Here is a 27,211-nt window from a genome sequence, read left to right on the forward strand (position 1 = left end):
TCTTCCCTCTCTTCCCCCTCTCCCTCTCTTCCCTCTCTCTTCCCTCTCTCTTCCTTCTCTCTCCCCCTCTCCCTTTTCTTCTCCCCCCCCCATCAGATTTGGAAGGGGTTTTATTTTGCAGGAGTCCTAGTCTGATTCATATTTCCCCCATATTATATTTGACAAGAAGTCATCCAGTTTTTGTTTAAAGACTTCAACAGAGTAGAAACTCAAGTATCTCCCTAGATAGTGCAAATTTTATATTTTCATATATGTGTGTGTTTAGATACACACATGCACATGCACAATTTCAAGCCTGAATTTGCCACTTTGCAACTTCTGCTCATTGCTTCTAGTTTAGTCCTATGGAGTCAAGCAAAAAGAAATCCAATCCCTATCCCATACAGTAGCCCTTAAAATATCTGAAAATTATCATATGTCTCCTAAGTTTTTCTTGTCCAGGCTAAATGTCTCTTTTTAATTTCAGCTGATCTTCATAGGGCATGAGCTCTAGGTCCATCCTGATTAACCCTCCTCTACAAACTTTCTAAAATGTGATACCCAGAATAAAGCACAAATTCCTGTGGTCTGACCAGGAGTAGAGTATAGTAGAGCCTTTGCTTCCTTAATCCCTGGCATTATGCCTTTTAAAAGGCAGCTTAAGATAACATTAACTTCTGACTGTTATACTGCACTATTGACATCTTTAACTTCAAATCCACTATAACTCCTAGATCTTTTCTAGATGAACTGCTCTTTGGCTATGTTTCTTGCAATGGGCAGAATTACAGTTCTGTCATCAAAGAATTCGGATTCAATTTACTATTTAATACCTCTGTGACTATAAGCCAGGTCTGAACCTCTTTATCATGATATGGTACCTAAGATCCCTTCAATTGTGTATCTTTGACTGTATTAAAACAGATAATTCTCAATTCCCTCCAAAACGCTACTATTTTGGGATTTCAGAAACTTTTATCTTTTCCAGATATTATCATTGCTAAAGCTGAAACTACATTTAATTTGGAAATATAACTATTATACATAAATGCCAAGTAATTTTTAAAAGAGCTTATTTTGTTGCACAGCTGAAGGAAAAAAAATACATTAATAACATCTGAATATGGTGGGTTAATAATTTTTCTTATGGGCATGTTATTGAGGGCTTTAGCAACAAGGGCCATAAATTAATTTTTCCCATTTCTTTAAATTAATTGTGTTTACTTAGTTTTGAGTTTTTTGGATTCATATGTGAGGCATGAAATCCGTTATCTATTTTTTCTTTCTGGACTGAAAAAGTGACATTATAGTAGTGAGAACAAAGGAACAAATTGAAAAAGAATTATATGTTTATAAGTTCTGGCAAATCTATAGCAATGATACCTTGCTTAAGAAGTTTTTTCTTTTATCAAGATTAACAACAATCTCGTTTTCTTTTATTACACTAAGGATTACCATCCAGATCGGCAAGATATTCAAAAATCTATGACAGCCTTCAAAAATCTTTCTGTAAGTGAATTATTTTAAAAATTTTATTTATTTTACTCTCAACTTTAAAAAACAAGTATTTCCATAACATAGTAGGATAGGAAGAAAAATAATTGGATTTAATGCATATCTATTCAAGAAGGCTACCATTACAATGGGATGTATGTGTGTGTGCGCGCACGTATGCAAGTGCAAAACCAGATACATTTTTAAAAATTTTATAGATAGATTCTCAGATAAAATTCCCATAAATCAAATATATAAAGAACTGTCAAATCTTTAAGAAGATGAGTCATTCTCCAGTTGATAAATGGTGAAAGGATATGAACAGGCAGTTTTAAAGGAAGAAATCAAAATAATTTATAGTCATGTGAAAAAAATGCTTTAAATCAGTACTGATTAGAGAAATGCAAATTAAAACAACTTGGAGATCTCATTTTACCTTACTAGATTGACTAAAATTATTGAAGGGAAAAGTGACATGTTAGAAGGGATGTGGACAAACTGGGACACTAATTTATTGTTGGAATTGTGAACTGATCCAACCATTTTGGAGAGCCATTTTGGAATTATGCCCAAAGAATTATTAAACTGCCTGTACTCTGTTTGACTCTATTTTCCAAGGTTACTAGGAAAAAAGGAAAAGAATGTATATGTGCTAAAATATTTATAGCACCTCTCTTTGTAATGGCAAAGAACTGGAAATTAGGGGGATGCAGATCAGTTGAAGTATGGCTGAACAAATTAGCTCAGTGATCTTAGAAAAATATGTTAAGACTTCATGAAATAATGAAGAGTGAAATAAGCAGAACTAAGAGAACTTTGTGTCCAGTAACAATATTGCTTTTAAAACAACTTTGAGTGAATAAATAATTTTAACTTTTATACATACCTAAATTAACTACAAAGGATCTACGAAGTAAGACATTTATTTGTAAGTGAATTAAAAGCTGTGTAATTTGCATATCCCTTATTTACTTAGGATAAACATTTAATGGGCTAATAATAGTGAAGTATTTGGTAAGTTATCTTCATGTAAGCTCTCCACCAGTCACATTTTTTCTCTCCCATGGTAGCTAGTTTTTGTAATTAATGACCAAAAAGTTCATCTTTTACTAACTAGTGTTCTGGTGTTGAACTTCTTTCTGCAAACTTTGTTAGGCTTGGATTATAGTTGTGTAGCCCATTTTCTAGGCCCATGTTCTAAGCTTTTTCTAACTTGGAATAGGACCTGCTAGACTTTGTACTTTTTTGGAATTGCCTTTTGGAACCCAGCATTATTTAAGTATTATAATGAGACAACCAAGATATATTAATATAGGAAAGCTTTCTGGCTTGAAATCAAACCCTAGTAGATTTAGGCCAGTTATTTTGAATCCAGGTTTTTATTTATTGAAATTAGCAAGATGTGTATTTTTCTTATAGTCTTATTTGGTCTACCTGCCAGTTTACAAAAAAAAAGGCATAATTTTCATTTTGGGGGGATATTATTTCATATATAAAATCTTAGCAAGCATATACTGAGCACCTGAAGTGCTAAGCTTTGGGAAATGACAGAACAGTAAAAATGAGGAACAATCCCTTGGATTTATGGAACTTTGAGTTCAGCTAACATACAAATTAAAGAAATTGATAATGTGATTTTCATGTGACTAAAATGGGTAATACATTTTAATGTAGTGTTTGGAAAATCTCTTGATTCCTTGAGCCCTTACATATAGCTTTGTTTTCTCTGGGAACAGAAGGTAAAATAGTTATTACATTCCTAGACAAACATTATCTTGATATAATATGATGTTCTGATCTTTAACCTACATTCAGTATTATGGGCATATTCATGGAATGCACATATGCACACACATGCCCACAAAACCCACACTGCATAACATATATGTACATGTATATGCGATACATGGTGGGGTTTGTGTGTGTGTTTAATTTTATGTTAAATTTATTTGGCAGTAGGGAACTGCTCCAGAGTGGTATTCTTGTTTTTCATTAATTTTAAACTTCTTTATTAGTGCATATGTTTTACTTTTCCTCTAGGCACAATGTCAAGAAGTACGAAAAAGGAAAGAACTTGAACTCCAGATTCTGACAGAAGCAATTCGTTGCTGGGAGGGAGATGACATTAAAACCTTGGGCAATGTCATATACATGTCTCAGGTCATGATTCAGTGTGCAGGAAATGAGGTGAGGTGGTTAAGGGGTTCATAAAGTATTATTGCTATTAGGTCTTTTGAAAGATGAATTGTTACAGTTACATAAAAAGACTACTTGGGTGGAAAGTTTCTAAATACAATACTGTTTTTTTATTTGTTTTGGTCACTCAAAATTATTCAGCCTAAATTATTGAAGTATCCATTTTCACAGCACATATGTACTCTCAGTTAAATAGTGTCAGTATTTCATATTAATGTGTTTCTGCATACTTGGCAATAGCTATGAATGGTGATCAGTATTTCAGAGGAAATTAATTTTTGATGCTTATATATGTGATATTTTATGCTTTGAAATGGCAGATACAGAAACCCATAGGTTAGTCTCTTGTTTCTTTCTTGTATTTGATGGTTTCTTCATCAAAGAAGCAAGGGATAGATAAGTAGGGGATAAAAGTTCACATATAAATAAAAAACTATGGAAGATAACTTTGAGAAATGTTTGCTTCATATTCACTAAAAAAAAAAAGAAAGAAAGAATTCATCACTTATATCATTTCTTAGTGACATTTTTATGCAGAGAGTATGGTATCAGATCAAATGTGTCCTCTAGTCACATCTGGACAGTTGTTTGAATTCAATGTTTTCTCAAGTTTAGTTCACTATTCTACGAAGCATGCTACTTCTCTAAAAATACTATTCTCAAGACTGTTACTTTGGGTAATCAATATATCTATCTGTATCTATACTCTTATTAGATTTTTAACAATGTATATGTGTGTATATAAGTATGCTATTTGCATATTACTGCTAGATTTATAAATGAGAGAACTTGGGTTAAATTCCCCCTCAACTCCTTATCACCTAAGTGACTTTGGGTAAGTCCCTTTGCCTCTCTGAACCTCAGTCCTTTTCTAGAAGAGATCAGATTAGGTGACCTCCAAAATTCCTTCCAGTTCTAAATGTTTGATCCTATGGACACACCTATATAGAATTGGATGATCTATTTGCTAAACCAGAGATGTCAAGCTTATGTCTATAAAATTCTGGAATGCTCTGCAAACCAGATTAAAATATAATTGATAAATGTTTAACAAAATAAATAAAAATACCATACAGTATAGAGATATGTTAATTTGTCATGTTCTAAGTTGATAAAAATCTTGTGAGGATTCATTTCTATTTTAGTCTGACATCATTCTCCTAAATTATTCAAAAGTCATAGCCCACTACTTATAAAACTGACCTATAATGTAAAGTTTTCTTTTTTTTTTTAGTTATTCCACTTTGATTAAGAAAATGTTATGTCAATTTTGAATGCTAGCACTCTCAACTTGTATCTTCAATTATACACTTACAGATTATCATTAAGTAATTCTTTAAATTCTTCAAGCTTTCTTTAAGGAAATTGAGAGCAAAGATAGGGAGTTTCCTTATTTTTCCTTTGCTTATATTAATTCCTTGTTATCCCCTCTTCCTTGTGTACAGACTAGCCCAGCAGGAATGGCAAGGAATGGTTTGGCATTCCTTTATAGTCACTCAGCTACTGGACAAGACATTTTAAATAATAGTTTTAAAATAAGAGTATACATCCTTCTATAAAACAGATGAACAGAAACAAAAACAAGTGAAACCCTATGCACTCTAGTAATGTGTTAAAGAGTTAACCAGTAAATTTAGAGACAGAAAGAATAATTAAACTAGATCAAAACTTATCAGTCATCCTGAGAGGTGATGCTACAACCTAGTTAAATATGACCTCTTGCAATGCACAAAAATGAATTTGAAAGACATTAACATTATTTGTTCTTTTAGATAATTTGGACCAGTGTTCTTATGTTCTTAGTTGACATTTATAATAGACATAATTGTTTTTATATATATTTGGTTTGTGAATTAGTTTAGTTCTTTGTGACATCCTTGTCTAGTGATAATTTAGCTTAGTTGTATAAGTACACAGTAACATCCACATTCTTCACCAATTAATCTAGTTAATCTAATCTCTGTTTTGAAGTGTTGTTCCCTTTGATGATAAAGTAATTACCACAGTTAAAACGTTTATTTTAATGATGAATTAATTACCCATTTTCAAAATTAAATATTCTAGGGTAGTAATCTTATTTTTGTACATGTTAATATTTAGAAGATTACAAGTAGTTGTTATATGTACAATATATTTTTCTTTTCATTAATAAACTAGAAAAAGTGTAAATTAGTAGTAAATAGTGACATTTTAACACCTTGATAATTAATGGCATGTACTTTTTCATGCTGATTTAGAAACTTCCTTTCTGTTAGTGCTTAAAATTTTTTTCATACTTTTTTTTTCTCCTTTCTGTTCAGTAATTAGAAAATAATACAAGGGTTTCAAATATTACCTTACATCATGGTCTTGGTGTTTGTACTTCTATTTGAATTTGTCTTTCATCATAGGCTTTGACTTTTGTAAAACTAAGCACTGTTGTTAAAAAGAACATGAAACATTTTCAAGCCCTTCAAACAAATTAGTTTGACTTAATGAAGCATATGAAAATAGAATTCTATACCTATAAGATAATATGGTATTATCTGCATAGGAAATGTATTAAGACTTACTCATAACAAGTTAAAAAAAAAAAGTATTTTGTTTTAAATATATATGTCTTATCCAACTTTCGAATCTAGCTGAGAGCTCGCTCCTGTCCTCTTACTCAAAAAAATTAAATTAAAATTTCTTAAGATTTTGACCATGCTAAATCTAAAGGCAAATACAACGATAGACTATCTTTTAAAATATCATATCAGATACATAATGGGCAAATTATAATATTAAGAAATTAAAGCCTATGTTCCTTATGAAAAATGCAATGCAGGATCTGGGCAGCTAGTCGTAGAACACTGGTCTGGGAATCAGGAAGACTTATCTTCGAGAGTTGGAATCAGCCTCATTAGGTGTGTGATCCTTGTAAAGTCACTTAACCCAGTTTGCTTGAGTTCCTCGTCTGTAAAATGAGCTAGAGAAGAAAGTGGCAAGCCATTCTGGTATCTACTCTAAGAAAACCCCAAAATGGAGTTATGAGGAATCGGACACAACTTAAGTGGCTCAATAAAAATATGCAGAATCTACTATCCTTATTTAGCTAAAATTAATGGCTGCACTATGATGAAAGATATAGTCACATATGATTTGTTAAGATGTTTGAAGTAATAATCAACATATTACAATTTGCAACATGTATATGTGTAATCTTTTTTTTTTTTTTTAAAGGAAAAAAATGAAAGATATCTTCTACTCTTCCCTAACATTTTATTAATGTTGTCTGCCAGTCCTAGGATGAGTGGTTTTATCTATCAGGTAAGGTAGATTTTTAAACAAAGTCCATCGTTTATTGGAACCTTGTCAATGGTTGTCTTCAGACTTTTATAAAAATCTGTAAAATGTGTATGCATATGGTAGCTAAGCATGCCTTTTTCCTCGAGTACAAATATAGTTCATGTATGAAGTTTGGTTTTGTACTGAGATGTCCTCATATTTTCAAGTTTTTCTGTATATACATAGGAAGTGTTAATTATAAGTAAAGTAGAGAGAAATAAAAATTGTGAACTTCAAAAAAATCTTACAAATGGTCAGCAAACCAAAATAAATATTTGGCTATTTTAGTGAATGAGATTTTTGTTTTCTAATTTATAATTCTTTTAATTGATCTCCTTGAATTAATAGAGAACTGGATTAAGGGAGAAAATGATGACTTGGAGAAGGTATTGGCTATACTAATTTGCTATCTGTTGATAGGTTATCTTATTTCCCTTTTATTCTCATATAATTCTTTCTTTTGTTTATCTCCAGTTAAAGATGCTAATAACTTTTCCTTTCATTGTTTACTATTTCGACCAGTAACCAAGCAGGACTAAAAGGATAATTGCCCAATTTGGCTTTTATTGACTTGTTTCATTTTTTTTTTTTTAAGAGTTTTAAATTTTTTACAATTTACAGCTTCTGTTATTTACAGAATAACAACAATTCTTTTTTTAAAAAAAACTTTCATTTTTTTTTTTTTTAATTTAGTAGGAGTCACTTGTTCCTTTTAAAAGTAAAAACCAACAGCTTTGTAAATGTGTTATCATTTTAAACTATTTCAATTCGCCAAACATTTATGAAGCCGCTAGCCAACAAAACTGGCCCCATTGATGTTCCTCTTCTGTGGCACTCTGGCTTTTGGCTCCATGCTTTTGTGTAGGGTGTCCTCTATGCCTGAAATGTACTTTCCTTACATCTGCTTCAAGAATGCCTTAAGTCCTTAAGAAGACGATCCAGTCTTACATTTTTAATGGGAAGTATTTTTTGTTTTCCTTACCTATTGGTTAGTTACCCCTCTTCCTTCCAGATTACCTTTTCTCTCCTTTGAATATGCAAAAAATTGCATGATATAAAAAATAAGATTACTGTCTGGGAATCAGGAAGATTTGGATTCAATCCAATTCAGACATTTATTAACTATATGACCACTTAATGCTACTGAGACTGTTTCCTTGTCTGTAAAGTGAAAAGGTTATAGTCAATGGATTTTAACTCTAAATCTATTCTCTTGTAATCTTCTGATCATTAAAGCCAAAAAGACTTGCGTTTTAATTAAGCTGTGGCACTGACTGGCTATATGTCCTCAGACAAATCATTTAACTCCGCAGTGCTTGTGGTAACTCCGTAAAACTGTGACTTGCAAAGAAGGTACAAGCCTCTATTGTTAGAAGTCTTTTTTTAATTTGAGCTTCCCTATACTAGGGAAATCAGAAGTCCACTTCTTATATACAGAATTTTATATCCATATTGTTTTCCCAATTGATTGTGAGATTTTTGATAGTAGAGATGTTTTGTTATTTTTCTTTGTATTATTTGCATAGGCCTGGCACATTGTAGTTGCTTACTGAACGCTAAGTGATTGATTGAACACATGATGTTAAACACTAGGAAAACAAAGCTGTATAATTACATTCATTTACTTGAGATTTTACCCTAGAAAGAGCTGTGTTTAACATAGTTCTTCTGTTTTACCAGGGGAATCACAGACTCTCAGAGTTGGAAGGAATATCAGAGGGCATCTAGCCCTCACTTAAAGACCATCAATAATAATTAATCTTGATACAGATTCAGGGTCTAGGGATTTTAAGGTCTGTTTTGTCCCTGGATAAATGTATGTAAATCTTCCTGTCTGGATTTAAGTAAGGAAATTTGAGTGAACAGTGAATGGATAAGTCTTTTTTTTTTTTTTTTTAATAGTTTTTATTTACCAGATATATGCATGGGTAATTTTACAACATTAGTAATTGCCAAACCTTTTGTTCTAATTTTTCCCCTCCTTCCCTCCGCCCCAGATGGCAGGTTGACCAATACATGTTAAATAAGTTAAAGTATAAATTAAATACAATATATGTATACATGTCCAAACAGTTGTTTTGCTGTACAAAAGAATTGGTCTTTGAAATAGTGTACAATTAGCCTGTGAAGGAAATAAAAAATGCAGGTGGACAAAAATAGAGGGATTGGGAATTCTATGTAGTGGTTCATAATCATCTCCTAGAGTTCTTTTGCTGGGTGTAGCTGGTTCAGTTCATTACTGCTCTATTGGAACTGATTTGGTTCATCTCATTGTTGAAAATGGCCACATCCATCAGAATTGGTCATCCTATAGTCCTGTTGTTGAAGTACACAACGATCTCCTTCCTGGTCCTGCTCATTTTATTCAGCAAAAATTCATGTAAGTCTCTCCAGGCCTTTCTGAAATCATCCATTTTTTACAGAACAATAATATTCCATAATTTTCATGCCACAGTTTATTCAGCCATTCTCCAATTGATGGGCATCCACTTAGTTTTCATGGATAAGTCTTTAAAAGGAAGGATGGCTAAAAAATATATAATGTTCACAATTGAGACTAACTAGTTACCAGTTGTTTAATCTTCTCTTACATCATGCTAAAAGTTCTAGTCAGAGGTTGTTTTTGGTGAAAATGCAAATGCTTCCTGTCAAATCATCTCTCTGCTTTTTATTCTCCATTTTGACATTTACATGTTGGCTATATGACATTGAGAAAAATCTCTTGAACTCTGAGGTTCAAATTTCCCCTTCTATAAGTATGTAAACAACTTAGTTTTAGTCCCATCCCCCCCCAAATCAGTTCTATTCAAAACTAGAACATATATGTATATGTTAAATTTATATGCCCATATTCATGTCTAGGTTTCAAGGGAATATAGATCGTAAGGTATTAGATACAAACCTGGAAGGAATCTCAAGGGAGTACTTATTTCAACTGCCTCCTTTTATTTAATATTTCTTGTTATTGTTCTTTTATTTTTAACATTATACACATTCCAGAAATAGTTCTTTGCCTTTTTTTTCTCCTACACATATTTATCTAAAATTTTCTTTTTTCTTTTTTTTTTTTTTTTTGTGGGAGAATTAGTATTTTTCCATGTCATTATTTTGGTTCTCCTCTTGTTCTCCCCCCTCCCAATTCTTCAATGTTCCAAGTTCCATAAGTTCCAAGTTCATAAGTTCCAAGACCTAATCTAAAAAATGGGGGTCTTCCTGTCTTGCTGGATGATAGCTGCTACTAATCTCTAAGACCACTTGGTTAGCAACTACAATGCAACTTGAGCACTCCGAATATTTAGGAATAAGTTTTTCTGGAAAGCTAATTTTAAAAAATCCCTTTAAAAAGAGATAGTGTAGTATATTGGAAAGAATTCTGGATTCTGAATCAGAATTCAATTTAGATCTTTTAAATAAATATTTGTGTGTGTGCCATTGAGGATACAAAAATTAAGGACCTTGCCTTTGAAAAGCTAACATTCTATTTTGGAAAAATACATACAAAGATAAATTGTTACAAAATATGTCTAAAATAAATACAAAGTAATTTTGTAAAGTGGGAGGATTTAACAACTGAAGAATCAGGAGAGACCTGATATAAGAAGTGGTCCTTAAACTGTGCCTTCAAGGAATCTAGGGCTGCAAAGAGGCGGAGTTAATAAGAAATAGTATTACAGGTATAGGAGATGGCAGTTAAAGAAGCAGAATAGTGAGGAATATTAGACTTGGACAATAACGAGTTTTTTTTTTTTTTTGTTTGTTTGTTTGTTTTGTTTTGTTTTGGTTTTTTTGGAACACAAGTTATGTGAGGAGTGATATGAAATCTATATAGGAAGATAGTTTGGAGCCCAATTTTGAAAGACGTTATATAACAAATGGAAGAATTTGTGTTCTGTTTCATAAGCCACAGGGTAACATGAATGCATCTTATATCAGGAATGACTCCATCAGACTGTATTTTAGGAACATCATTTTGCCAGCTCTGGGCAACCTGGAATGGAGAGGGCATTGAAGCAGGAAGACCAATTAGGAGGCTGTGTAATGGTTCAGTGAGATATTGATTTTAAACTTGAATGGGGGCTAGATCCAACATTCAAATGCTGATTTAACTAATTAACAAATTAATCTCTGAGTCTCAGTTTCCTCGTTTGCAAAATGAAGGGATTGAACTAGATGGCTTCTAAGGGCCCTTCTAATTCTAAATACTATGATCTCCATGTTAAGATATTTTCAACATAATGATTATGTTCTTATTTTCAAAACAAAGCATCATGCTTTATACAATCTAGCGTTTCTCAGCAACTTAATGTAATCAATATTAATTATTATATCATGCTTTAGTACATTGGCACTCCTACAAACTTAAGAGATTTGTAGAACTGATTGCTGTCTATATGCAGAGGAACTATAGACTGTTTGAGTGGCTGGTTTTTTTTTTTTTTTTTGTTTTGTTTTTTTCAGTTATTTTTGATTCTTGCCTTGTTGTCAGTTATTAGTCCTTGATACTGTCACTGTCTTTCTATAGTAGAGCTTCTTGACTTATATTATGCTATTGTTGTATTGTGTGTTTGGAAACCAGATGTGTTTGTTAGGATCGTCTGTGAAATAAAAAGAAATAAGTACTTAGAGGGAAATTTGTGGAGAATACCATTTAAACTCATGAGCTTCAGTCCTTGGATTTTGTATCATCAATTTTGGTTGCTCTTAAGCCTTTTGAGTGAGACATATTTTTGTATTTTCAAAGATAGACAAAATAGCTGAAAGAGATGGATGTTATTGTGTTATTTATGTCTGATCTTCACTTTTTTTCCCCCCATTTTCATGAACTCAAACTCTTCTACCACCCATATGCATTATTCACTTATACTCTAGCTTTCTTCTTTCAATTTTTAATTTGTTTCTTTAATTCTTTCCTCATTGAAGGCTTTTAGTAATTATATAATTTTAATATTCTTTTTTATCAAAGAATTGACATTATAAAGCTCTCTTTTCAACTCTTTCTAGTCTGTCTTTTTTTTTTTTAAATACCTGTACAGTAGGTTAGTAATACTCATTTGTCTGCTTTACTTACTTTTTTAAAAGATTATTGGGCTGTTATTTATAAAATAACTTGTAAGGGAGAAAACTTCAATTTTTAATGTAATTTCTCTATTTATTCATTTTTCCTGCTTGATTCTTTCCCAAAAGTTAGCTTCTTGAAGTATAAATTTATTAGAATTCTTTTTATCCATTATCTTCCTTATTTATCTCTCCCTGATTTTCAAGTACAGTAGTTTTTCTTTACTGATATCTATAGACATATCTGCTGTGATTTATAATTTTTCCAAAAGAATAAAAGTTATTTGTTCAACTACATTTTTATAAAGCTATTTTCTGATATACCTTCCTTTAGTTTTACTTTGTCCTGTCTGTTTTGAATGCTGATATATTGCATAAAAACAAAGTAGCCACTTCAGTGTAGGAGTTACCAAAAATGTACACTATAGAAGCTCCCTTAGGGTAAGAGAAAGAAAGTGACAGAAAAAATTTTGAAATCATAAGACTTAATCTGGAAAAATAGAGATGATACAGGAAGTCTTTTTGATAGGAAACAGACTCTGCCATGTGCAATGGGAGATATAAATGACTTATATGATCACGGACCCTGTGCTGAAGTTTTCTGTTCTTTACCGGGCTGACTTATAAGGAGAGGCAAGTATGTACTATCAGATTTATAAGTCTGGACAATAGTTTTATTTTTCTTTTTTCAATAGAAACTGGTGGCTGATTTTCTTTACTCTAGGTAGGTTATTCAACAGAATAGAAAGCAGTCCAATCCAACCAGCATTTATTAAGTTTTTACTATATTTATGGTACTTATTAGTTGTTGTGGATAAAAAGACAAAATGAAAAATAGATAAAGGATTTATTTTATGGAATTTTCAGTGATAGTTTGAGGCTGTTGGAGATGTACTCATTGAAGTCTTTTAAAAATTGGGTAAATGATTACTTGTCAGAGAGATTATAAAATAGATTTCTGCTGCTTCCTGAAATCTCTTTGATTTTCTTGCCTGTCATTTGTCTTGTAATTCTAATTTGGATAGCAGTGACTTCTTAATTGATGCCTGTTTGCCCATTTGATTTGCATATTTACTTATCACCTCATATATTATGATAAAGATTGAATTTCATTTCAGTATTGTATTAACTTCTGTGGTTAATGTAAAAGTGAAGCGGCATGGCACATGCTCAAGTTTTTTCTATATCATTAAATGCCAAAATATGTAGCCTTTAATAGTAAATGCTGTCAGTTCAACAAAAAAAAAAAAAAGAGAGACATCATTGTGGACCAGGGTTTTCAAGGAGTGACTTATCATCTGGGCCTCAAAGGAGGCTTAGAATTGGATAAATAAAGAAGAGTTTGAAAGCCTTTCAAAGTCAGAAAAATAGTGTAAATAAAAGACCTTATAGAGAGCAGAAGATCACAATTTTCAGATTATTTTTTTATTGAACTATCAAAGTTACAAGTATAATCCAATTGAAGTTTTGTGTTGTTCCAATATATTGCCACTATTTCTGTCAGTCTCAGATTAATGAGATATTCTTGACTCTTTTCCTACTATAATTTAGGATGTTTTCTTCACAGGCTTCTTAATAGTGTAGTTATGTCTACTACCCATTTTCATTATTCATATAAAAATAAGGGAGAAGGCCTGAGAACAACTTAGAACATACAAAAATGTAAAATATGTGTGTGTGTGTGTATACATACACATACATAGAGAGAGAGAGAGAAAGTTTCAAACATTCTCTGTGATCTTACATAGGCTCTATGACCTGTAGAACTTTCTTTCAGTTAAAGTTGTCTACCCATAGAATGGTTACTCCATGAGGAAATATGTTCCTTATCACTGAGGATTTTAAAACAGAGGCAAGGTGACTGTCAGGGATGCTTTGGAAACAATTACCATTTTGCTTGTACAATTGAACTAGCTAACTATCTTTCTTCCTTTTTATGAGTCATTTAATCCTTGTTTTTGATTCTGTCTTGAATTTGTACATTTTTTTCATATAGAGCTAAACAAGTGTACTTCAGTATTTTTTAACCACAGAAATACTCGTAGCCATTACTCTTCTTTTAAAAAAATTAATTCATGCCCTAACCATCCACTTTCCTGTCTTCTTAAGTAATACCGGTTTTTACTTTATGTTTTCCAAAACTTCCTTATTTTTTTCATGTTTCTTTGGTTCGTTCCCTGGTTCTCATTATTACCAGTATTCTTTTGCAAAATTGAAGGGATCATTGAAATTACCTAGTCCATTTTGTTTTGAAATTCTTTTTATGCTTTCCCCTTCTTTCTCTCTATTTCCCCTGGGACCCTATTCCTGCAACTTTCTTTTCCATATACATTTAAAATCGTTCCTTGCCATTTTCTTTTTTTTTTTTTTTAATTATTAATTTTTTTTCACAGTATATATGCATGAGTAATTTTTTTTTATAATATTGTCCCTTGTATTCATTTTTCCAAATTATCCCCCCCTCCCTCCATTCCCTCCTCCCGATGACAGGCAATCCCATACATTTTACATGTGTTACAATAAAACCTAGATACAATATATGTGTGTAAATACCATTTTCTTGTTGCACATTAAGTATTAGTTTCTGAAGGTATAAGTAACTTGGGTAGATAGACATTTGTGCTAACAATTTACATTCACTTCCCAGTGTTCCTTCTCTGGGTGTAGTTATTTCTGTCCATCATTGATCAACTGGAAGTGGGTTGGATCTTCTTTAGGTTGAAGATATCCACTTCCATCAGAATATATCTTCATACAGCATTGAAGTGTACAGCGATCTTCTGGTTCTATTCATTTCACTCAGCATCAGTTGATGTAAGTCTCTCCAAGCCTCTCTGTATTCCTCCTGCTGGTCATTTCTTACAGAGCAATAGTATTCCATAATCTTCATATACCATAATTTACCCATCCATTCTCCAATTGATGGGCATCCATTCAACTTCCAGTTTCTAGCTACAACAAAAAGAGCTGCCACAAACATTTTGGCACATACAGGTCCCTTTCCCTTCTTTAGTATTTCTTTGGGATATAAGCCCAGTAGTAGCACTGCTGGATCAAAGGGTTTGCACAGTTTGATAACATTTTGGGCATAGTTCCAAATTGCTCTCCAGAATGGCTGGATTCTTTCACAACTCCACCAACAATGTATCAGTGTCCCAGTTTTCCCACATCCCCTCCAACATTCATCATTATTTGTTCCTGTCATCTTAGCCAATCTGACAGGTGTATAGTGGTATCTCAGAGTTGTCTTAATTTGCATTTCTCTAATTAGTAGTGATTTGGAACACTCTTTCATATGAGTGGATATAGTTTCAATTTCATCATCTGAGAATTGTCTGTTCATATCCTTTGACCATTTATCAATTGGAGAATGGTTTGATTTCTTATAAATTAGGGTCAGTTCTCTATATATTTTGGAAATGAGACCTTTGTCAGAACCTTTAACTTTAAAAATATTTTCCCAATTTGTTACTTCCCTTCTAATCTTGTTTGCATTAGTATTGTTTGTACAGAAACTTTTTAGTTTGATGTAATCAAAATCTTCTATTTGTGATCAATAATGATCTCTAGTTCTTCTCTAGTCATAAATTCCTTCCTCCTCCACAGGTCTGAGAGGTAGACTCTCCTCTGTTCCTCTAATCTATTTATTATCTCATTCTTTATGCCTAAGTCATGGACCCATTTTGATCTTATCTTGGTATATATGGTGTTATGTGTGGATCCATATCTAATTTCTGCCATACTAATTTCCAGCTTTCCCAACAGTTTTTTCCAAATAATGAATTTTTATCCCTAATGTTGGTATCTTTGGGTTTGTCAAAGATTAGATTGCTATAGATGTACCCTTTTTTGTCCTTTGTATCTAATCTGTTCCACTGATCTACCGGTCTATTTCTTAGCCAATACCAAATGGTTTTGGTGACTGCTGCTATATAATATAGCTTTAGATCAGGTACACTTAGACCACCTTCCTCTGACTTTTTTTTCATTAGTTCCCTTGCAATTCTCGACCTTTTATTTTTCCATATGAACTTTGTTGTTATTTTTTCTAGGTCATTAAAATAGTTTCTTGGGAGTCTGATTGGTATACCTTGCCATTTTCTTATACTTGATTTTCAGGTCTCCCAAACTAACCAACCAACCCCCCCCCCAAAAAAAATACCCCAGAACAAAACAAAACAGAAAACTTCCCTCCCAACCTTTCTGACTCATCGAATTGCTAGTCTCCCTTCACTGCTAAATATTTTTTTAAAAAATCATCTCTGTATCCAATACCTTTTATTTCCTTACTATTTAGTACTCTTGTCATTTTTCCATTGTTTTTCAGAAGCTCCTTTGGGCCTTGTGCTGTATTCAGCTCATATTCTTATTTTCTTTTTGATTGGAGTTACTATGTTTTTCACTTATCTTCAGTTTACATCAAAGTCCAAGATCTATGTTCTTATGCACATAATCATTACTGTCTCCCATTCTTGGACTTACAGTTCAGCTTTCATTTATGATTGCCTTCAGAATATCTTCTGGATTTATTTATGGCAGATAGTCTGTAAGATAAAAACTTTGAATCTTCCTTTTCACAGAACACATGAAAAACCTGTCTCATGCTCTTGTTTTTCTAATCCTGTATAATTTTTTTTTCCTTCTGTATTTTCAGTCTTTAAAATAGACTTATTTTTATTCTGCTTGATCATGGTGTGGCAAAACTCTTTGTACATCTGTGAGAACACTAGATTATACAATTATGCTATTCTTTTTGAAAACAGATTTTATGTGGGTATGTACATGCATACAGTATAAGGAAAAAAATCTTATCTCAATCAACAGTGGGGTATTACTATGATATCTCTTAACATACTCATATTTATTCATAAAACAATATCTGTTAGTGCCATAGTGCCTACATACCAGGCTCTATAATCAGTAAGACCTCTGTTGAAATCTTGTTCTGAAACATACTAACTGTGCAACTACAAATATGTCACATAACTTCTCCATGCCTCAGGCAGCTCTCTAAGTTGTTTGAGATTCTGATAGATGTGTTGCTTGCTTACATCAGTGGGAGGAACTTCCAACTAAGAGGCCTGTATATAGAAGAGCATATGAAATCATAGGACTGACCAAGAGTGAACCAATGAAGTAGAACTTTCTGTGCTGTAAAAGTACTAATTCCTTTGATGAATATCTTTTCTAGGGAAAGCTACCAATGACAGGAACGACAATCACGAAGCTGGAAGACAGTGAAAACCATAAAAATTCATTTGAAATAGCAGGTGATGTAAAAAAAATATTTTATGAATACCAGTTTTCATCTGGGTAAGGAAATCTTAATATCATTTAATTTACTTATGTTATTTTTAGAAATTAAAAGTTAACTAGTGTAAAAAGTATCTGTGTCTAAGATTTACTTTTCCTGTTCAAACTCTTTGTTTTCTCTCTGATTCCAGGAAGTATGATTGAGAGGATATTAGTATCATGCAACAATCAACAGGATCTTCATGAATGGGTGGATCATCTGCAGAAGCAAACTAAAGTCACAACTATTGGAAATCCCACTATTAAGCCTCATTCTGTGCCATCTCATACTGTAAGGACTCATTCTGAAGTGTGCATTTTCCCCATTTCAAAAAAGCTTAGGCTTTTGATTGAGTGATAATACAGTATTCAGCATTGTAGTATCTATGTTTCCATAAATAGGAATCAGAAAGCTTAACTTTAACTTAACTTAAAATATTTGTTTCTCTGCACAGATTTGCTTCACACTGTTTTGACAGTCTGAACCATTCATCAGTCTTGTGAGACAGTCACATGATGTATTCATGGGCACAGATGTATGGTACAGTAAAGCTTGGTTAGGAAACAGAATTTCTTAGAAAGATGTCTACCTCTTTAAAACAACAACAACAACAACAAATATAACTATCATGAGCTGTTTTTAAAAGCCACCAAGTCAAAAGATCAGTCTTGGAAGTGCTTGTCTAAATATATTTCATAATGCTTTTTTTTTTTTTTAATGGAGATATCTTTGTAATTGGGAGAAAAGTCAGATGATTCATTTAATCTAAATGTATTTTTATTCTTCTGTGCATGAGACTACTTTTTTGGTTGCTCTCATTTAAAAAAAACAAATTTACTAACCTCAGGTTGTTATAATCGTATGTCATTTTAGGTAAACAAAGTTTCAGGATTTTCATTTTTTCCTCATTTAAATTTTATTTCATATTTATATTTTAGGATAGAACATTTTTCATCTACAATCTTACAAGAATGAGGAAATCTTTTTGAAATTAGAGCTGACACTTATATAACACATTAAGGTTTAACATTTTTTTACAAAAATGAACTCATTTTATCCTTACCCTGATCCTTTTGAAGTAGGTGCTATTATTATCTCCATTTTTAATGTTGATTTGAAATGAACTGTGATCTTTTTTGAAGTCATTTAAAATGTGTAGACTTTATTACAATGTCATATTAGGACTTTGTCATGTCAATCTTTCTTTCTTCCCTTTACTCTGAATTTGAACTGGTTGCCAAAGAAAGACATTACAACATAACAACTGATAGCAATTTCATTATGCCAGCTCATTATTATGCTTCTTATTTCTGTCAGAAATTTCGAGGATAAGTTACTGCTCATTTGCTGTAGCTAACATTTGACTTGAATGGCTCTGCCATCCTAACTGCTCCATCTTTTAAAACATACTAAAGAGATCTCCCATTATTCTTTGAAATAGAATTTCTTGTTTTAGGGTTGGGATATTTTAAAACACTGAAAATAAAGGCTCCTTCTAACTCACAGTCTTCAATAATGGCCTGCTAGTAAACCTGAAAAACAGTTATAGCAAGCGAAATTGCATTTCAACCTAGACCTTGGCATCAAATGGTTCTTCCTTCCCTTTTTTTCATTCAATGGCAGATCAACCATTAGATATATATTAAGTGGTTCCAGCCACTATGGGGCATAAAAAGATGACTAACATAGCCCTCATGATATTACAGAGCAATAAGAGAGAGAATTTGTATACAAATCTCTATAATATTGATTAGAACAGGATATGTTTATAAGAGATGCATAAAATCAAGTCCTGCATATGTGCATGTGTAGAGGAAGGACCTCTTATTTTTGAATGGAAATATTAGGAAAGCTTTTAATTGAAGATATACTATATGGGCCACCTCTCAGAGTAATGTGTAGGATCTCAACTACAGAGATGACATGGAAGGCCAGGCCAGGCTGAGAGACTAGCTTGAGCAAAGGCAGCAATAAACAACTTAGAACTTTTGCATTACTATAAACATTGTAGAGCTTTTGACTTTCATATTCTTTACTCTCTGTTCTCATAGAATGATTTTATTGATGCTCTCTATACTGTAAACTTCACCTCTCTTAGGTGATCTATTCAGGTTGAAAACTGCTATTTCCCCTCCCCCCCATGCTTCAAAAGCTTTAGTGAATTTCTTTGTTTCCCAACTGCTCACTTAAATTTATATTAGTAATTGTTATAGTTATTATGCATTAATGTTTTTAAATGACTTTAGAGACTATGTGATGATTACAGTTTTACTTCAAGTAAAAAAGTAAAATAGTAGTTTTAATTACCACTGAATTTCTTAATGCTTGGAGAAGAAAGGAGGAATCTCTTCATATCTAGACTTTTTGATTTGCTGTTGCATTCATGGCTTTTTGTGGCCAATCAGAACATTTGTTTTGTTGAAGTAAGTCTTGTTCTCATTGGCTATTTTAAAATATTTCATGTTCACATTTAAATATTAGCTTAACTATTTCCCTTTGTTAGTCATTCAGGAATGTATTTCCTCCTTTTCAACACTGTATCAATTAGGAAATAGGCTTCACATAACAGTTTGAATAAAGCTTATATTTCCAAGAACTAATACAGAGAGTGGTGTAAATGTCATCAGTCAAGTGATTGATATCTAACTTTAAAAAGGATTGAATTTGCACACTCATTGTATTTAGCACATGTAGGTAGTTCTGAGTTCAACTTATTGTAATATTTTTATCTTACTTTTTGTAATAATGAAAATGAAAATCTTCCAGAAAATGTAATTTTTATCAAAAAGAAAAAAATGATGATAGCCTCTTTGTGGTGGTCATTGTCCTCTACAAAGGACTGCCTTGGACTTGTCACAGATTTTTGTGTAAGTTCCTTAACTTCATTGGATTTCAGTTTTCTGAACTATAAAAAGGAGGGATAGAACTAAATTATCTTTACAATTCCCTCCAGCTCTAACATACTGTAATTTATAAGCTATGTTGATAAAAGTGTGATCTTACACAAAGTATAGAGTCCTTTAAACTCTATAGCAGAACCTGGGGATTTAGTTCTTTGAGCTAGGATTAAGGTAGTGAATCTGACTGCCTCTGGTAGCTGTAGAGTTTTTTAACACCAAATTCAAATAATTTTTTACTTGATTAATATAATGAAAGTACACATTATATACTTGATATACAAAAGTAATTTATGTACAAAGATTAAAACCAGGATAGTGGCTGTCCTCAAGAACCTTGAAATCAATTTTTAAAATTCCAGCTCTCTTAATTATTAATAAAACAAATTAATTCTTGAATTATTTACATGGTTAGTTTTAAGTTTTAATTCAACTTTTTTTTATTAAAATCTTTACCTTTAAGTGCTAAATAGTCTTATAAGTTGTTTCTTCTCTTTTCTTAAACTTTTGTACACTTGGCAGCTTCCTTCCCATCCAATCACACCATCCAGCAAACATTCAGACAGCAAACCAGTGCCACTGACTCCTGCATACCACACGCTCCCACACCCTTCACATCATGGGACTCCACATACCACAATTAATTGGGGACCTCTGGAGCCTCCTAAAACTCCCAAACCTTGGAGCCTGAGCTGCCTGAGACCTGCACCTCCTCTACGGCCTTCAGCTGCTCTCTGTTACAAAGAGGTGAGGTCCTGCTGCCACTCAAAACAGTTAATGTCAAAACAACAGGATCATGCTAGAAAACTGAACTTCAAATTTGGGGGTTAAATTAACTATGGCATGCTTACTCCCCAGTTTTCATATTGGCTAAATCTGGAATATTGGCAGTTCAGAATTTATGATTTCCTTTTTTATGCAGGCTGGCTTATTCAGATCTATAAGGAAGATATTTTCTGTCCTTATACTTTTATATCTTCTTTCCACTTAATTCTTCCAGTGCCTTGGTCATTCAGTTTGGTTGAAAAGGATCCTGTCCTTATGTAGGATCCTCTTAAGTTGGATCCTACCAAAAGCCTTGTTTTGAGAAAGCATCATTTTTATACAAAAGAAGGCATCATTGGCATGTGTTGTTTCTATAGCATTCTTTAATCTTTTCTAGCTTACATAGTAAGGCATTTGGAAAATATTTTCATGTGGGCTTCCTGTGTGACTGTTTCAGAGCCTGAAATTATTTTTAACTTTTAATTGGTGGTGGGAATCATTTCATTTTTGCATGTCATGCTATTGCCCTTTATAACATTTCAGTAACTTTGTAGTCCTCATATAAGATATCATTTCCTTTGATTGGTCATAAGAAGAAGCTATATAATTTGAAGAGTAAAGTTTGAAAATAATGCAAAAAGAAATTCTTTAAGTCAGACCTCTTCTGTTTCACCTGCAAGAAAACTCATTGCCTCACTCAAGCCTCATTTACTTCTTTCCTACTTCTGCTGCTTTGGATATCTTATACAATGCTTAGCAAAGTGAAACTCAGTATTTGTCTACAAAATAAGTAAAATTACATTAATTTTTTCATGTGCCCTAAAGTTCTACTGTGATGAAGAAATGAAATATTTTTCTAAAATTGTGTTGCCAAATGAACAGAACCTAAATGCTTATAACAAAGATATTTGTATCTGCAAAAGCAAATGCTGATATGGGAAATAATGAGTGCGTTGAAACATTTCTTCCAGTCATGAAGTCATGATGTAAAATTAATAGCCAGATTTGCAGAACGAGGCACATTAGACATTCTATATATTAGGCTCGTACTTGCAATCAAGCACTGATTATTTCTAAGTACTTGCAGAAGAAAAGTGTGGCACAAGAAATAATCATTATTAACATTTCTTTGGTTTTTGCTTGGTAAAAGCTGTCTTAAAAGTTCCCTTTACCTACTTTTGTAGATAGCCAAGAGTCTAAATCTAGTAATTTTTTATGCTTGACCAGTGTAATGAAGATTGTTGTTTTTCTTCATTTTTTAAAATAAACTATTTATTTAGACTCTGTAGTCTGAAAGGAAGATGGAGTTAAAATAATCTGAGAGGTTTTACCTATAGAACTGAAAACTTGGGATATAGATGTTTTTATTATTTAGGAGTATTTATACCTTCAAGTAAATGAGAAAGATATGAGAAGCCTTTGCAAAAGATTTTTTAAAAGATTGAAAAATGGATTTTAGATTTGGAGATTTGTAGTATTATTACATATTTGTAATTGTTGTTTGTTGCCTCTAGTTTGGAGAGCAGAGTTTTATACATTCTTTAGGAATATTACCCCAGAGGCTTCGGCTGTTTCTGAGAGCTTCAAGCCACTTGCTGGAAAACATATTTGTTCCTATGTTTGCAATAGCTTTGGCAACATTTGGGCTTCATTTGGAAGAGTGAATTTCCAAAACAGGACATTGATTTACTTACCCAGCTAGAGTTGAACTAGCGTGGTACAGAAACACATGGGTACAGGAATAATAATTTGTAGGTTTTCAAACCTTAATCTGATTTTGTATAGGGACAGGGACTAGATCTGTGATTTTGTTAGGATATAAATTGCCCCATAAGGAAACTCCCTCTTACCAATACTATGTTCTTTACAAGTTTTAGGTTTAATTTTTTTTTTTTTTTTTTTTTTTTTTTTTGGTAAGCCTAATGATGGCCACAAAAAAAAACAAACAAAAAAAACAAAACAGAAAATGGGATTTCGTTTATAAAAACCCTTTTTATCTGGCTTCCCCATAATATATCTCTAAATCTTTAGTTTCAAGTTCTAATTTTTTGGATTAATACACCATTTATAATTTAAATATGTGGCACTTGACTTAGAAATATATATACAAACACAAAACCAGTGTTTGATAAAAGCTCTGATGTTTGAAACTTCATCCCTCGTTGGTCTTTGTCCTGCTCATTCACTTTTTCACTTTCTTGTGCACTTTTTTTAGAGGATGTCTTGTATTCTGAAGGTAAGGGGTGTACTGGTGCATTTCTTTGACTGAAATTAGCATGTCTATGCGTAGAGCAGCCCATGCTGTATCTCTTGCTATATTCCTTTGCTATAGGTCTTTCCTTTAAAAACAGATTAACTGCCCTCCTATTCCCCTGTCCTTTTTTTGTGGTTTAAAATGCTTTCTTCAGTAAATCATTATCATTGTGTCAACTGACGTTCCTCCCAAAATCACTGCCCTGAACTCCTACCCATTTTTGGATAGATATCTCAGATGGGTTTACTCCTCCAATTTTAATAGTTCCCTCTACATAGGTATATGTGAGAATGTGAGTGGGTATGTATGTGGGTATGTATGTATGTATGTACATATGTATGTGTGTCCTTATTGTGCCATCTACCATTTTTCCTTCCTTTTCAACCTCTGCCAGCCTGCCTGCACGCTTGCAGCAGCTTTGCTGAATATTATTGTAATATTAATGAGATATCCAAGTAACATAACAAATGTCTGCTTTTCCTAGAGCCAATGGAGAAATAGCAGTCAATTTGGCTAAAACTGAAAGTGGCTTATTAATTCTAAATTAATGTCTAGCAGCTGGCAAATTAAAAAAATAAAGAAAGAAAAAAAAAAGATAAAGCTCATAACAGTGGCTATAATGTCATAAGATTTCACATTTAATAACAACCTCAACTGATATACCAATCAAAAGTTTCATGTTTTGAGGATTTTGAGCAAAACGGGTTTCTTAACATTTTTTTCTCTAGGATCTCAGTAAGAGCCCTAAGACCATGAAAAAACTGCTACCCAAGCGCAAACCAGAACGGAAACCATCTGATGAGGAATTTGCATTGAGGAAAAGTAAGTAAAACTAAATGAGGGTATAGATACCTCATTAATAGGTCAAAAAGGTGAAGTAAGATTATTTTTCAAAATGTCAAATAGAAATCAGGAGTTTCATGTGTCAGTATTTTTGTCCTGGGATGTTCAGAAAGCAAGCAAAATTTTATAAATCTTTAATACCTGGAGAAATATGAATATTGCTTAAACTGGTTACAATGATTGAAACAGACTAACTTCATTTTTTCTCCAAAGCAGCAGCAAAAGATATTTATCATAGGTAGAAGAAAATTGCTTAAATGTCAGGTTAGTTTAGACTCCTTTGATAAATGAAGTGGTCTGTTTCTGGGATTCCTTCTCTAAGGTATCTCAAAACAACAGTAGGTGTTAGCTACCTCTGCCTTCTTTGGAAGTTGTAGTCTAACATAAATTAAATCTTAGATTGGAATGAGGGTTATGGAGCCCACACAGCTGCTTAAGCCTGAGAACTTTGACCATAGTAAATGGTGTTTCATTTAAAGATCATACAAGAAACAATTAAATTCAACAAATTTGTGAAATACCTATTAAAATTTCTGTTCTAGTTACCAGAGATAGAAACTTAGGGATAAGTTTAATAACAGCATAAAAAAAAAAAAATTAGATACTCAAAAAGGAGATCACTGCTAGTTGTAAATGAGTTTCAAGAATCTGTTGCATGTGAACTGTATTTTGAAGGAATTTTTTAAAATGTAAATTTTATAACCACTGTCAATTTTTCCCCAATACTTCAGAAAATCTGTGATTTTACTGATGCAGCTAATACCCTCAAATAGTACAAATCTTGATCCCTTTATTAAACCACCTCGTCCAGTGTAATTCTTGTCCATATACCCATATATGTTGAGAACATTATGTAAGATCTGATTAGATTTAATTTAATAGATATAAATGTAAAAGTCAGGAAGAAACAAGTAACTTCTCAGTGACCAAGACAACTCTCTAAATTGCAGAATAGGTGCTGATATGCATTGGCGAAAGGATTTTTTTCCTTTAAGAGCTCCCTATACTGGTATAATTACAAGTCCAATAAAATAAACAATGATTTACCAAATACAAGATCAAGATACTTTGTCCAAATACAATTCATCTGAAAAAGATTTGGGGTTGTAATGGACTACAAGTTTAGTTCAAGTCAGAAGTGTGATATGATAACTAAGAAAGATATCAAAATCTTAGGCTTCATTAAGAAAGGCATATTCCCCAGATTTTATAAGTTTGGAAGATGAAATTAATAACAGTGAAAGCTAGTAGTCCTGAACTTTCCTGCCATAAGCAGTGAGAAATTTTTAGAATCTGTCCCAATATTGATGATCTTCATCAAACTATATCTTGCCTCCATGATAGCTTTGTGATTTTGGTCTCAATGGCTCATTATTTAATTCTTCCACTTGTTTTGTGGGCTTATAGTTTGCCCTATCATTTTATCACTTTTGTTTCTCCTGATCCTTATTCTAGAATTTTCCCAACAAGAAATTTGTGGACTTTTTCCTAGGTGAATTTTTTTTTTTTTTTTTTTAATGATAGAATACTGCCTTCATTCAATTTCTTTCTATTTGGTTTCTTTTGAGTAACCTTTCATTTTCTCATTCATTCTTTCTTCTATTTCTGTATTCTAAAATCATATGTCACTTCTCTTTTAAGAAACTTTAGTTTCTAGAAGATCATATTTACTTGCACATGGTAACATCTTCAGGTAATGCCTTTAAGCAAACTCTGTCATTGATATGAACATCTAGCCTATAGTTTATTTTTCTCAAAAACCTTTATTTGTTCCTTTGCTTAAAAAAAAATTAACAAAGCAGAATGTAACATACTCTGTGCAAAGTTTAATAAGCAAATAGTGTGGGCAACTAGAATCACAAGTTTTATTCTCAGATGCATGCTAACTTATCAAGTGATTAGAGCCAGGTAATGTATCATTTCTACTTCTTTTCTTGTATTTGTCTCCTCTGCATTCCTGTTTTTCTTTCTTGGTTGAACCTATTACATTTTGAAGTGTTTGGCTTAGCAGCTGAATCTGGATGAATTTTTTTCTTTAAAAAATTAGTTTAAAGCCCTCTTAATTTATTGAGTAATATTTCTTCTCAAAAAAGTCCCAAATGATTAAGCATTTTTTAGGTTTAGGTTTTGGTTTGGTTTTAGATCACTAAAAATAATTTTGTACTACACTAGGGATTCCTAACTTTATCTTTTGTTGGAAGATCTTTTTTTTATGTTAAGATTTTCATGAACTCACACATGTTTAAGTGTGCATTGATGGAAATATATGTATATGGAGGGGAGGATTCTGGGAAGATAGCAGAGTAGGTTAGTAAATTTTAAGCTCTCCAGATTGCTCCCACAAATTGAACAAATTTGCACCTCACGGGTAAGATAGGTGAAAAGATGATTTGGGCAGAACAGGGGTCTTCCAGATTCTACCTAAAAACATCTGAAGAAAGACCCTAGGTAGAGGATTAAGCTGTGTGAAGTACAAAACCTGTGAAGGCTAGCTCTACAGAAACTTCAAGTGGGGAGCCCAAGAGCTAGCTAGGTTGGGCTAGAGTCTCAGCAGAAACCACAGAAACTTTCACTTCCTGGACAAGTGTGGAGTTGGGTCGGTGTCCAGGCAAACTGAGGGAATCTCACTTGATCAGGAATGCCAGACCCAGCTGTGCTTCAGAGATGTGGTCCCACCTGAGAAGGAACCAGCACCGAATGAATGCAGAAGCAGTGAGGCAGGAACACTGATGGCTGTGAGCATTTACTGGAGGGTGGAGCTCTTGGTTTGGAATTCCAGGTCAGAGGGGAGAGCTCAATGAAGCTAGAGTCATCATTTCCCCATCCCATTATTTAGAAGTGCCTACACTAATACCTCTTTTTAAATAAAAAATGAATTGGCAAAGAAAAAAGAACCCAGCCATAGAAACTTACTATGGGAACAGGGAAGATAATGTTCATCTTCAGAGGAGGAGACTAAAATTAAAAAAACAAAAATCTATCCCAAATAATAACATTAAATGATTCATAATCCAGAGAAAATTTATAGGAGAATTCAAAAAAGAATTTAAAAATTAAGTTAACCAACTAGAAAAGGAGATAGAGTCTCAGAGATGAAAATAAGTCTTTGAAAATTTGATTTGGGCA

The 27,211-nt window shown here is 32.7% G+C and overlaps 1 protein-coding gene across 8 annotated transcripts in view; it reads left to right on the top strand.

The window, feature by feature from the left end:
• Window positions 1–27,211, top strand: part of ARHGEF7 (Rho guanine nucleotide exchange factor 7) — a 329,493-nt gene that overhangs the window by 274,976 nt on the left and 27,306 nt on the right. For 7 of the 8 annotated variants that reach the window (XM_074299550.1, XM_074299548.1, XM_074299549.1 and 4 more), the window contains 7 exons: window positions 1,429–1,488; window positions 3,514–3,660; window positions 6,874–6,960; window positions 17,225–17,303; window positions 17,478–17,617; window positions 20,746–20,970; window positions 23,971–24,064. In XM_074299550.1, the coding sequence (XP_074155651.1) occupies window positions 1,429–1,488; window positions 3,514–3,660; window positions 6,874–6,960; window positions 17,225–17,303; window positions 17,478–17,617; window positions 20,746–20,970; window positions 23,971–24,064 (832 nt within the window). The remainder of the gene's footprint in view (window positions 1–1,428; window positions 1,489–3,513; window positions 3,661–6,873; window positions 6,961–17,224; window positions 17,304–17,477; window positions 17,618–20,745; window positions 20,971–23,970; window positions 24,065–27,211) is intronic. The other variant, XM_074299551.1, reaches the window with a different exon arrangement.

Source organism: Sminthopsis crassicaudata, chromosome 3 (assembly GCF_048593235.1).
Source record: "Sminthopsis crassicaudata isolate SCR6 chromosome 3, ASM4859323v1, whole genome shotgun sequence".
Lineage (NCBI taxonomy): Eukaryota > Metazoa > Chordata > Mammalia > Dasyuromorphia > Dasyuridae > Sminthopsis > Sminthopsis crassicaudata.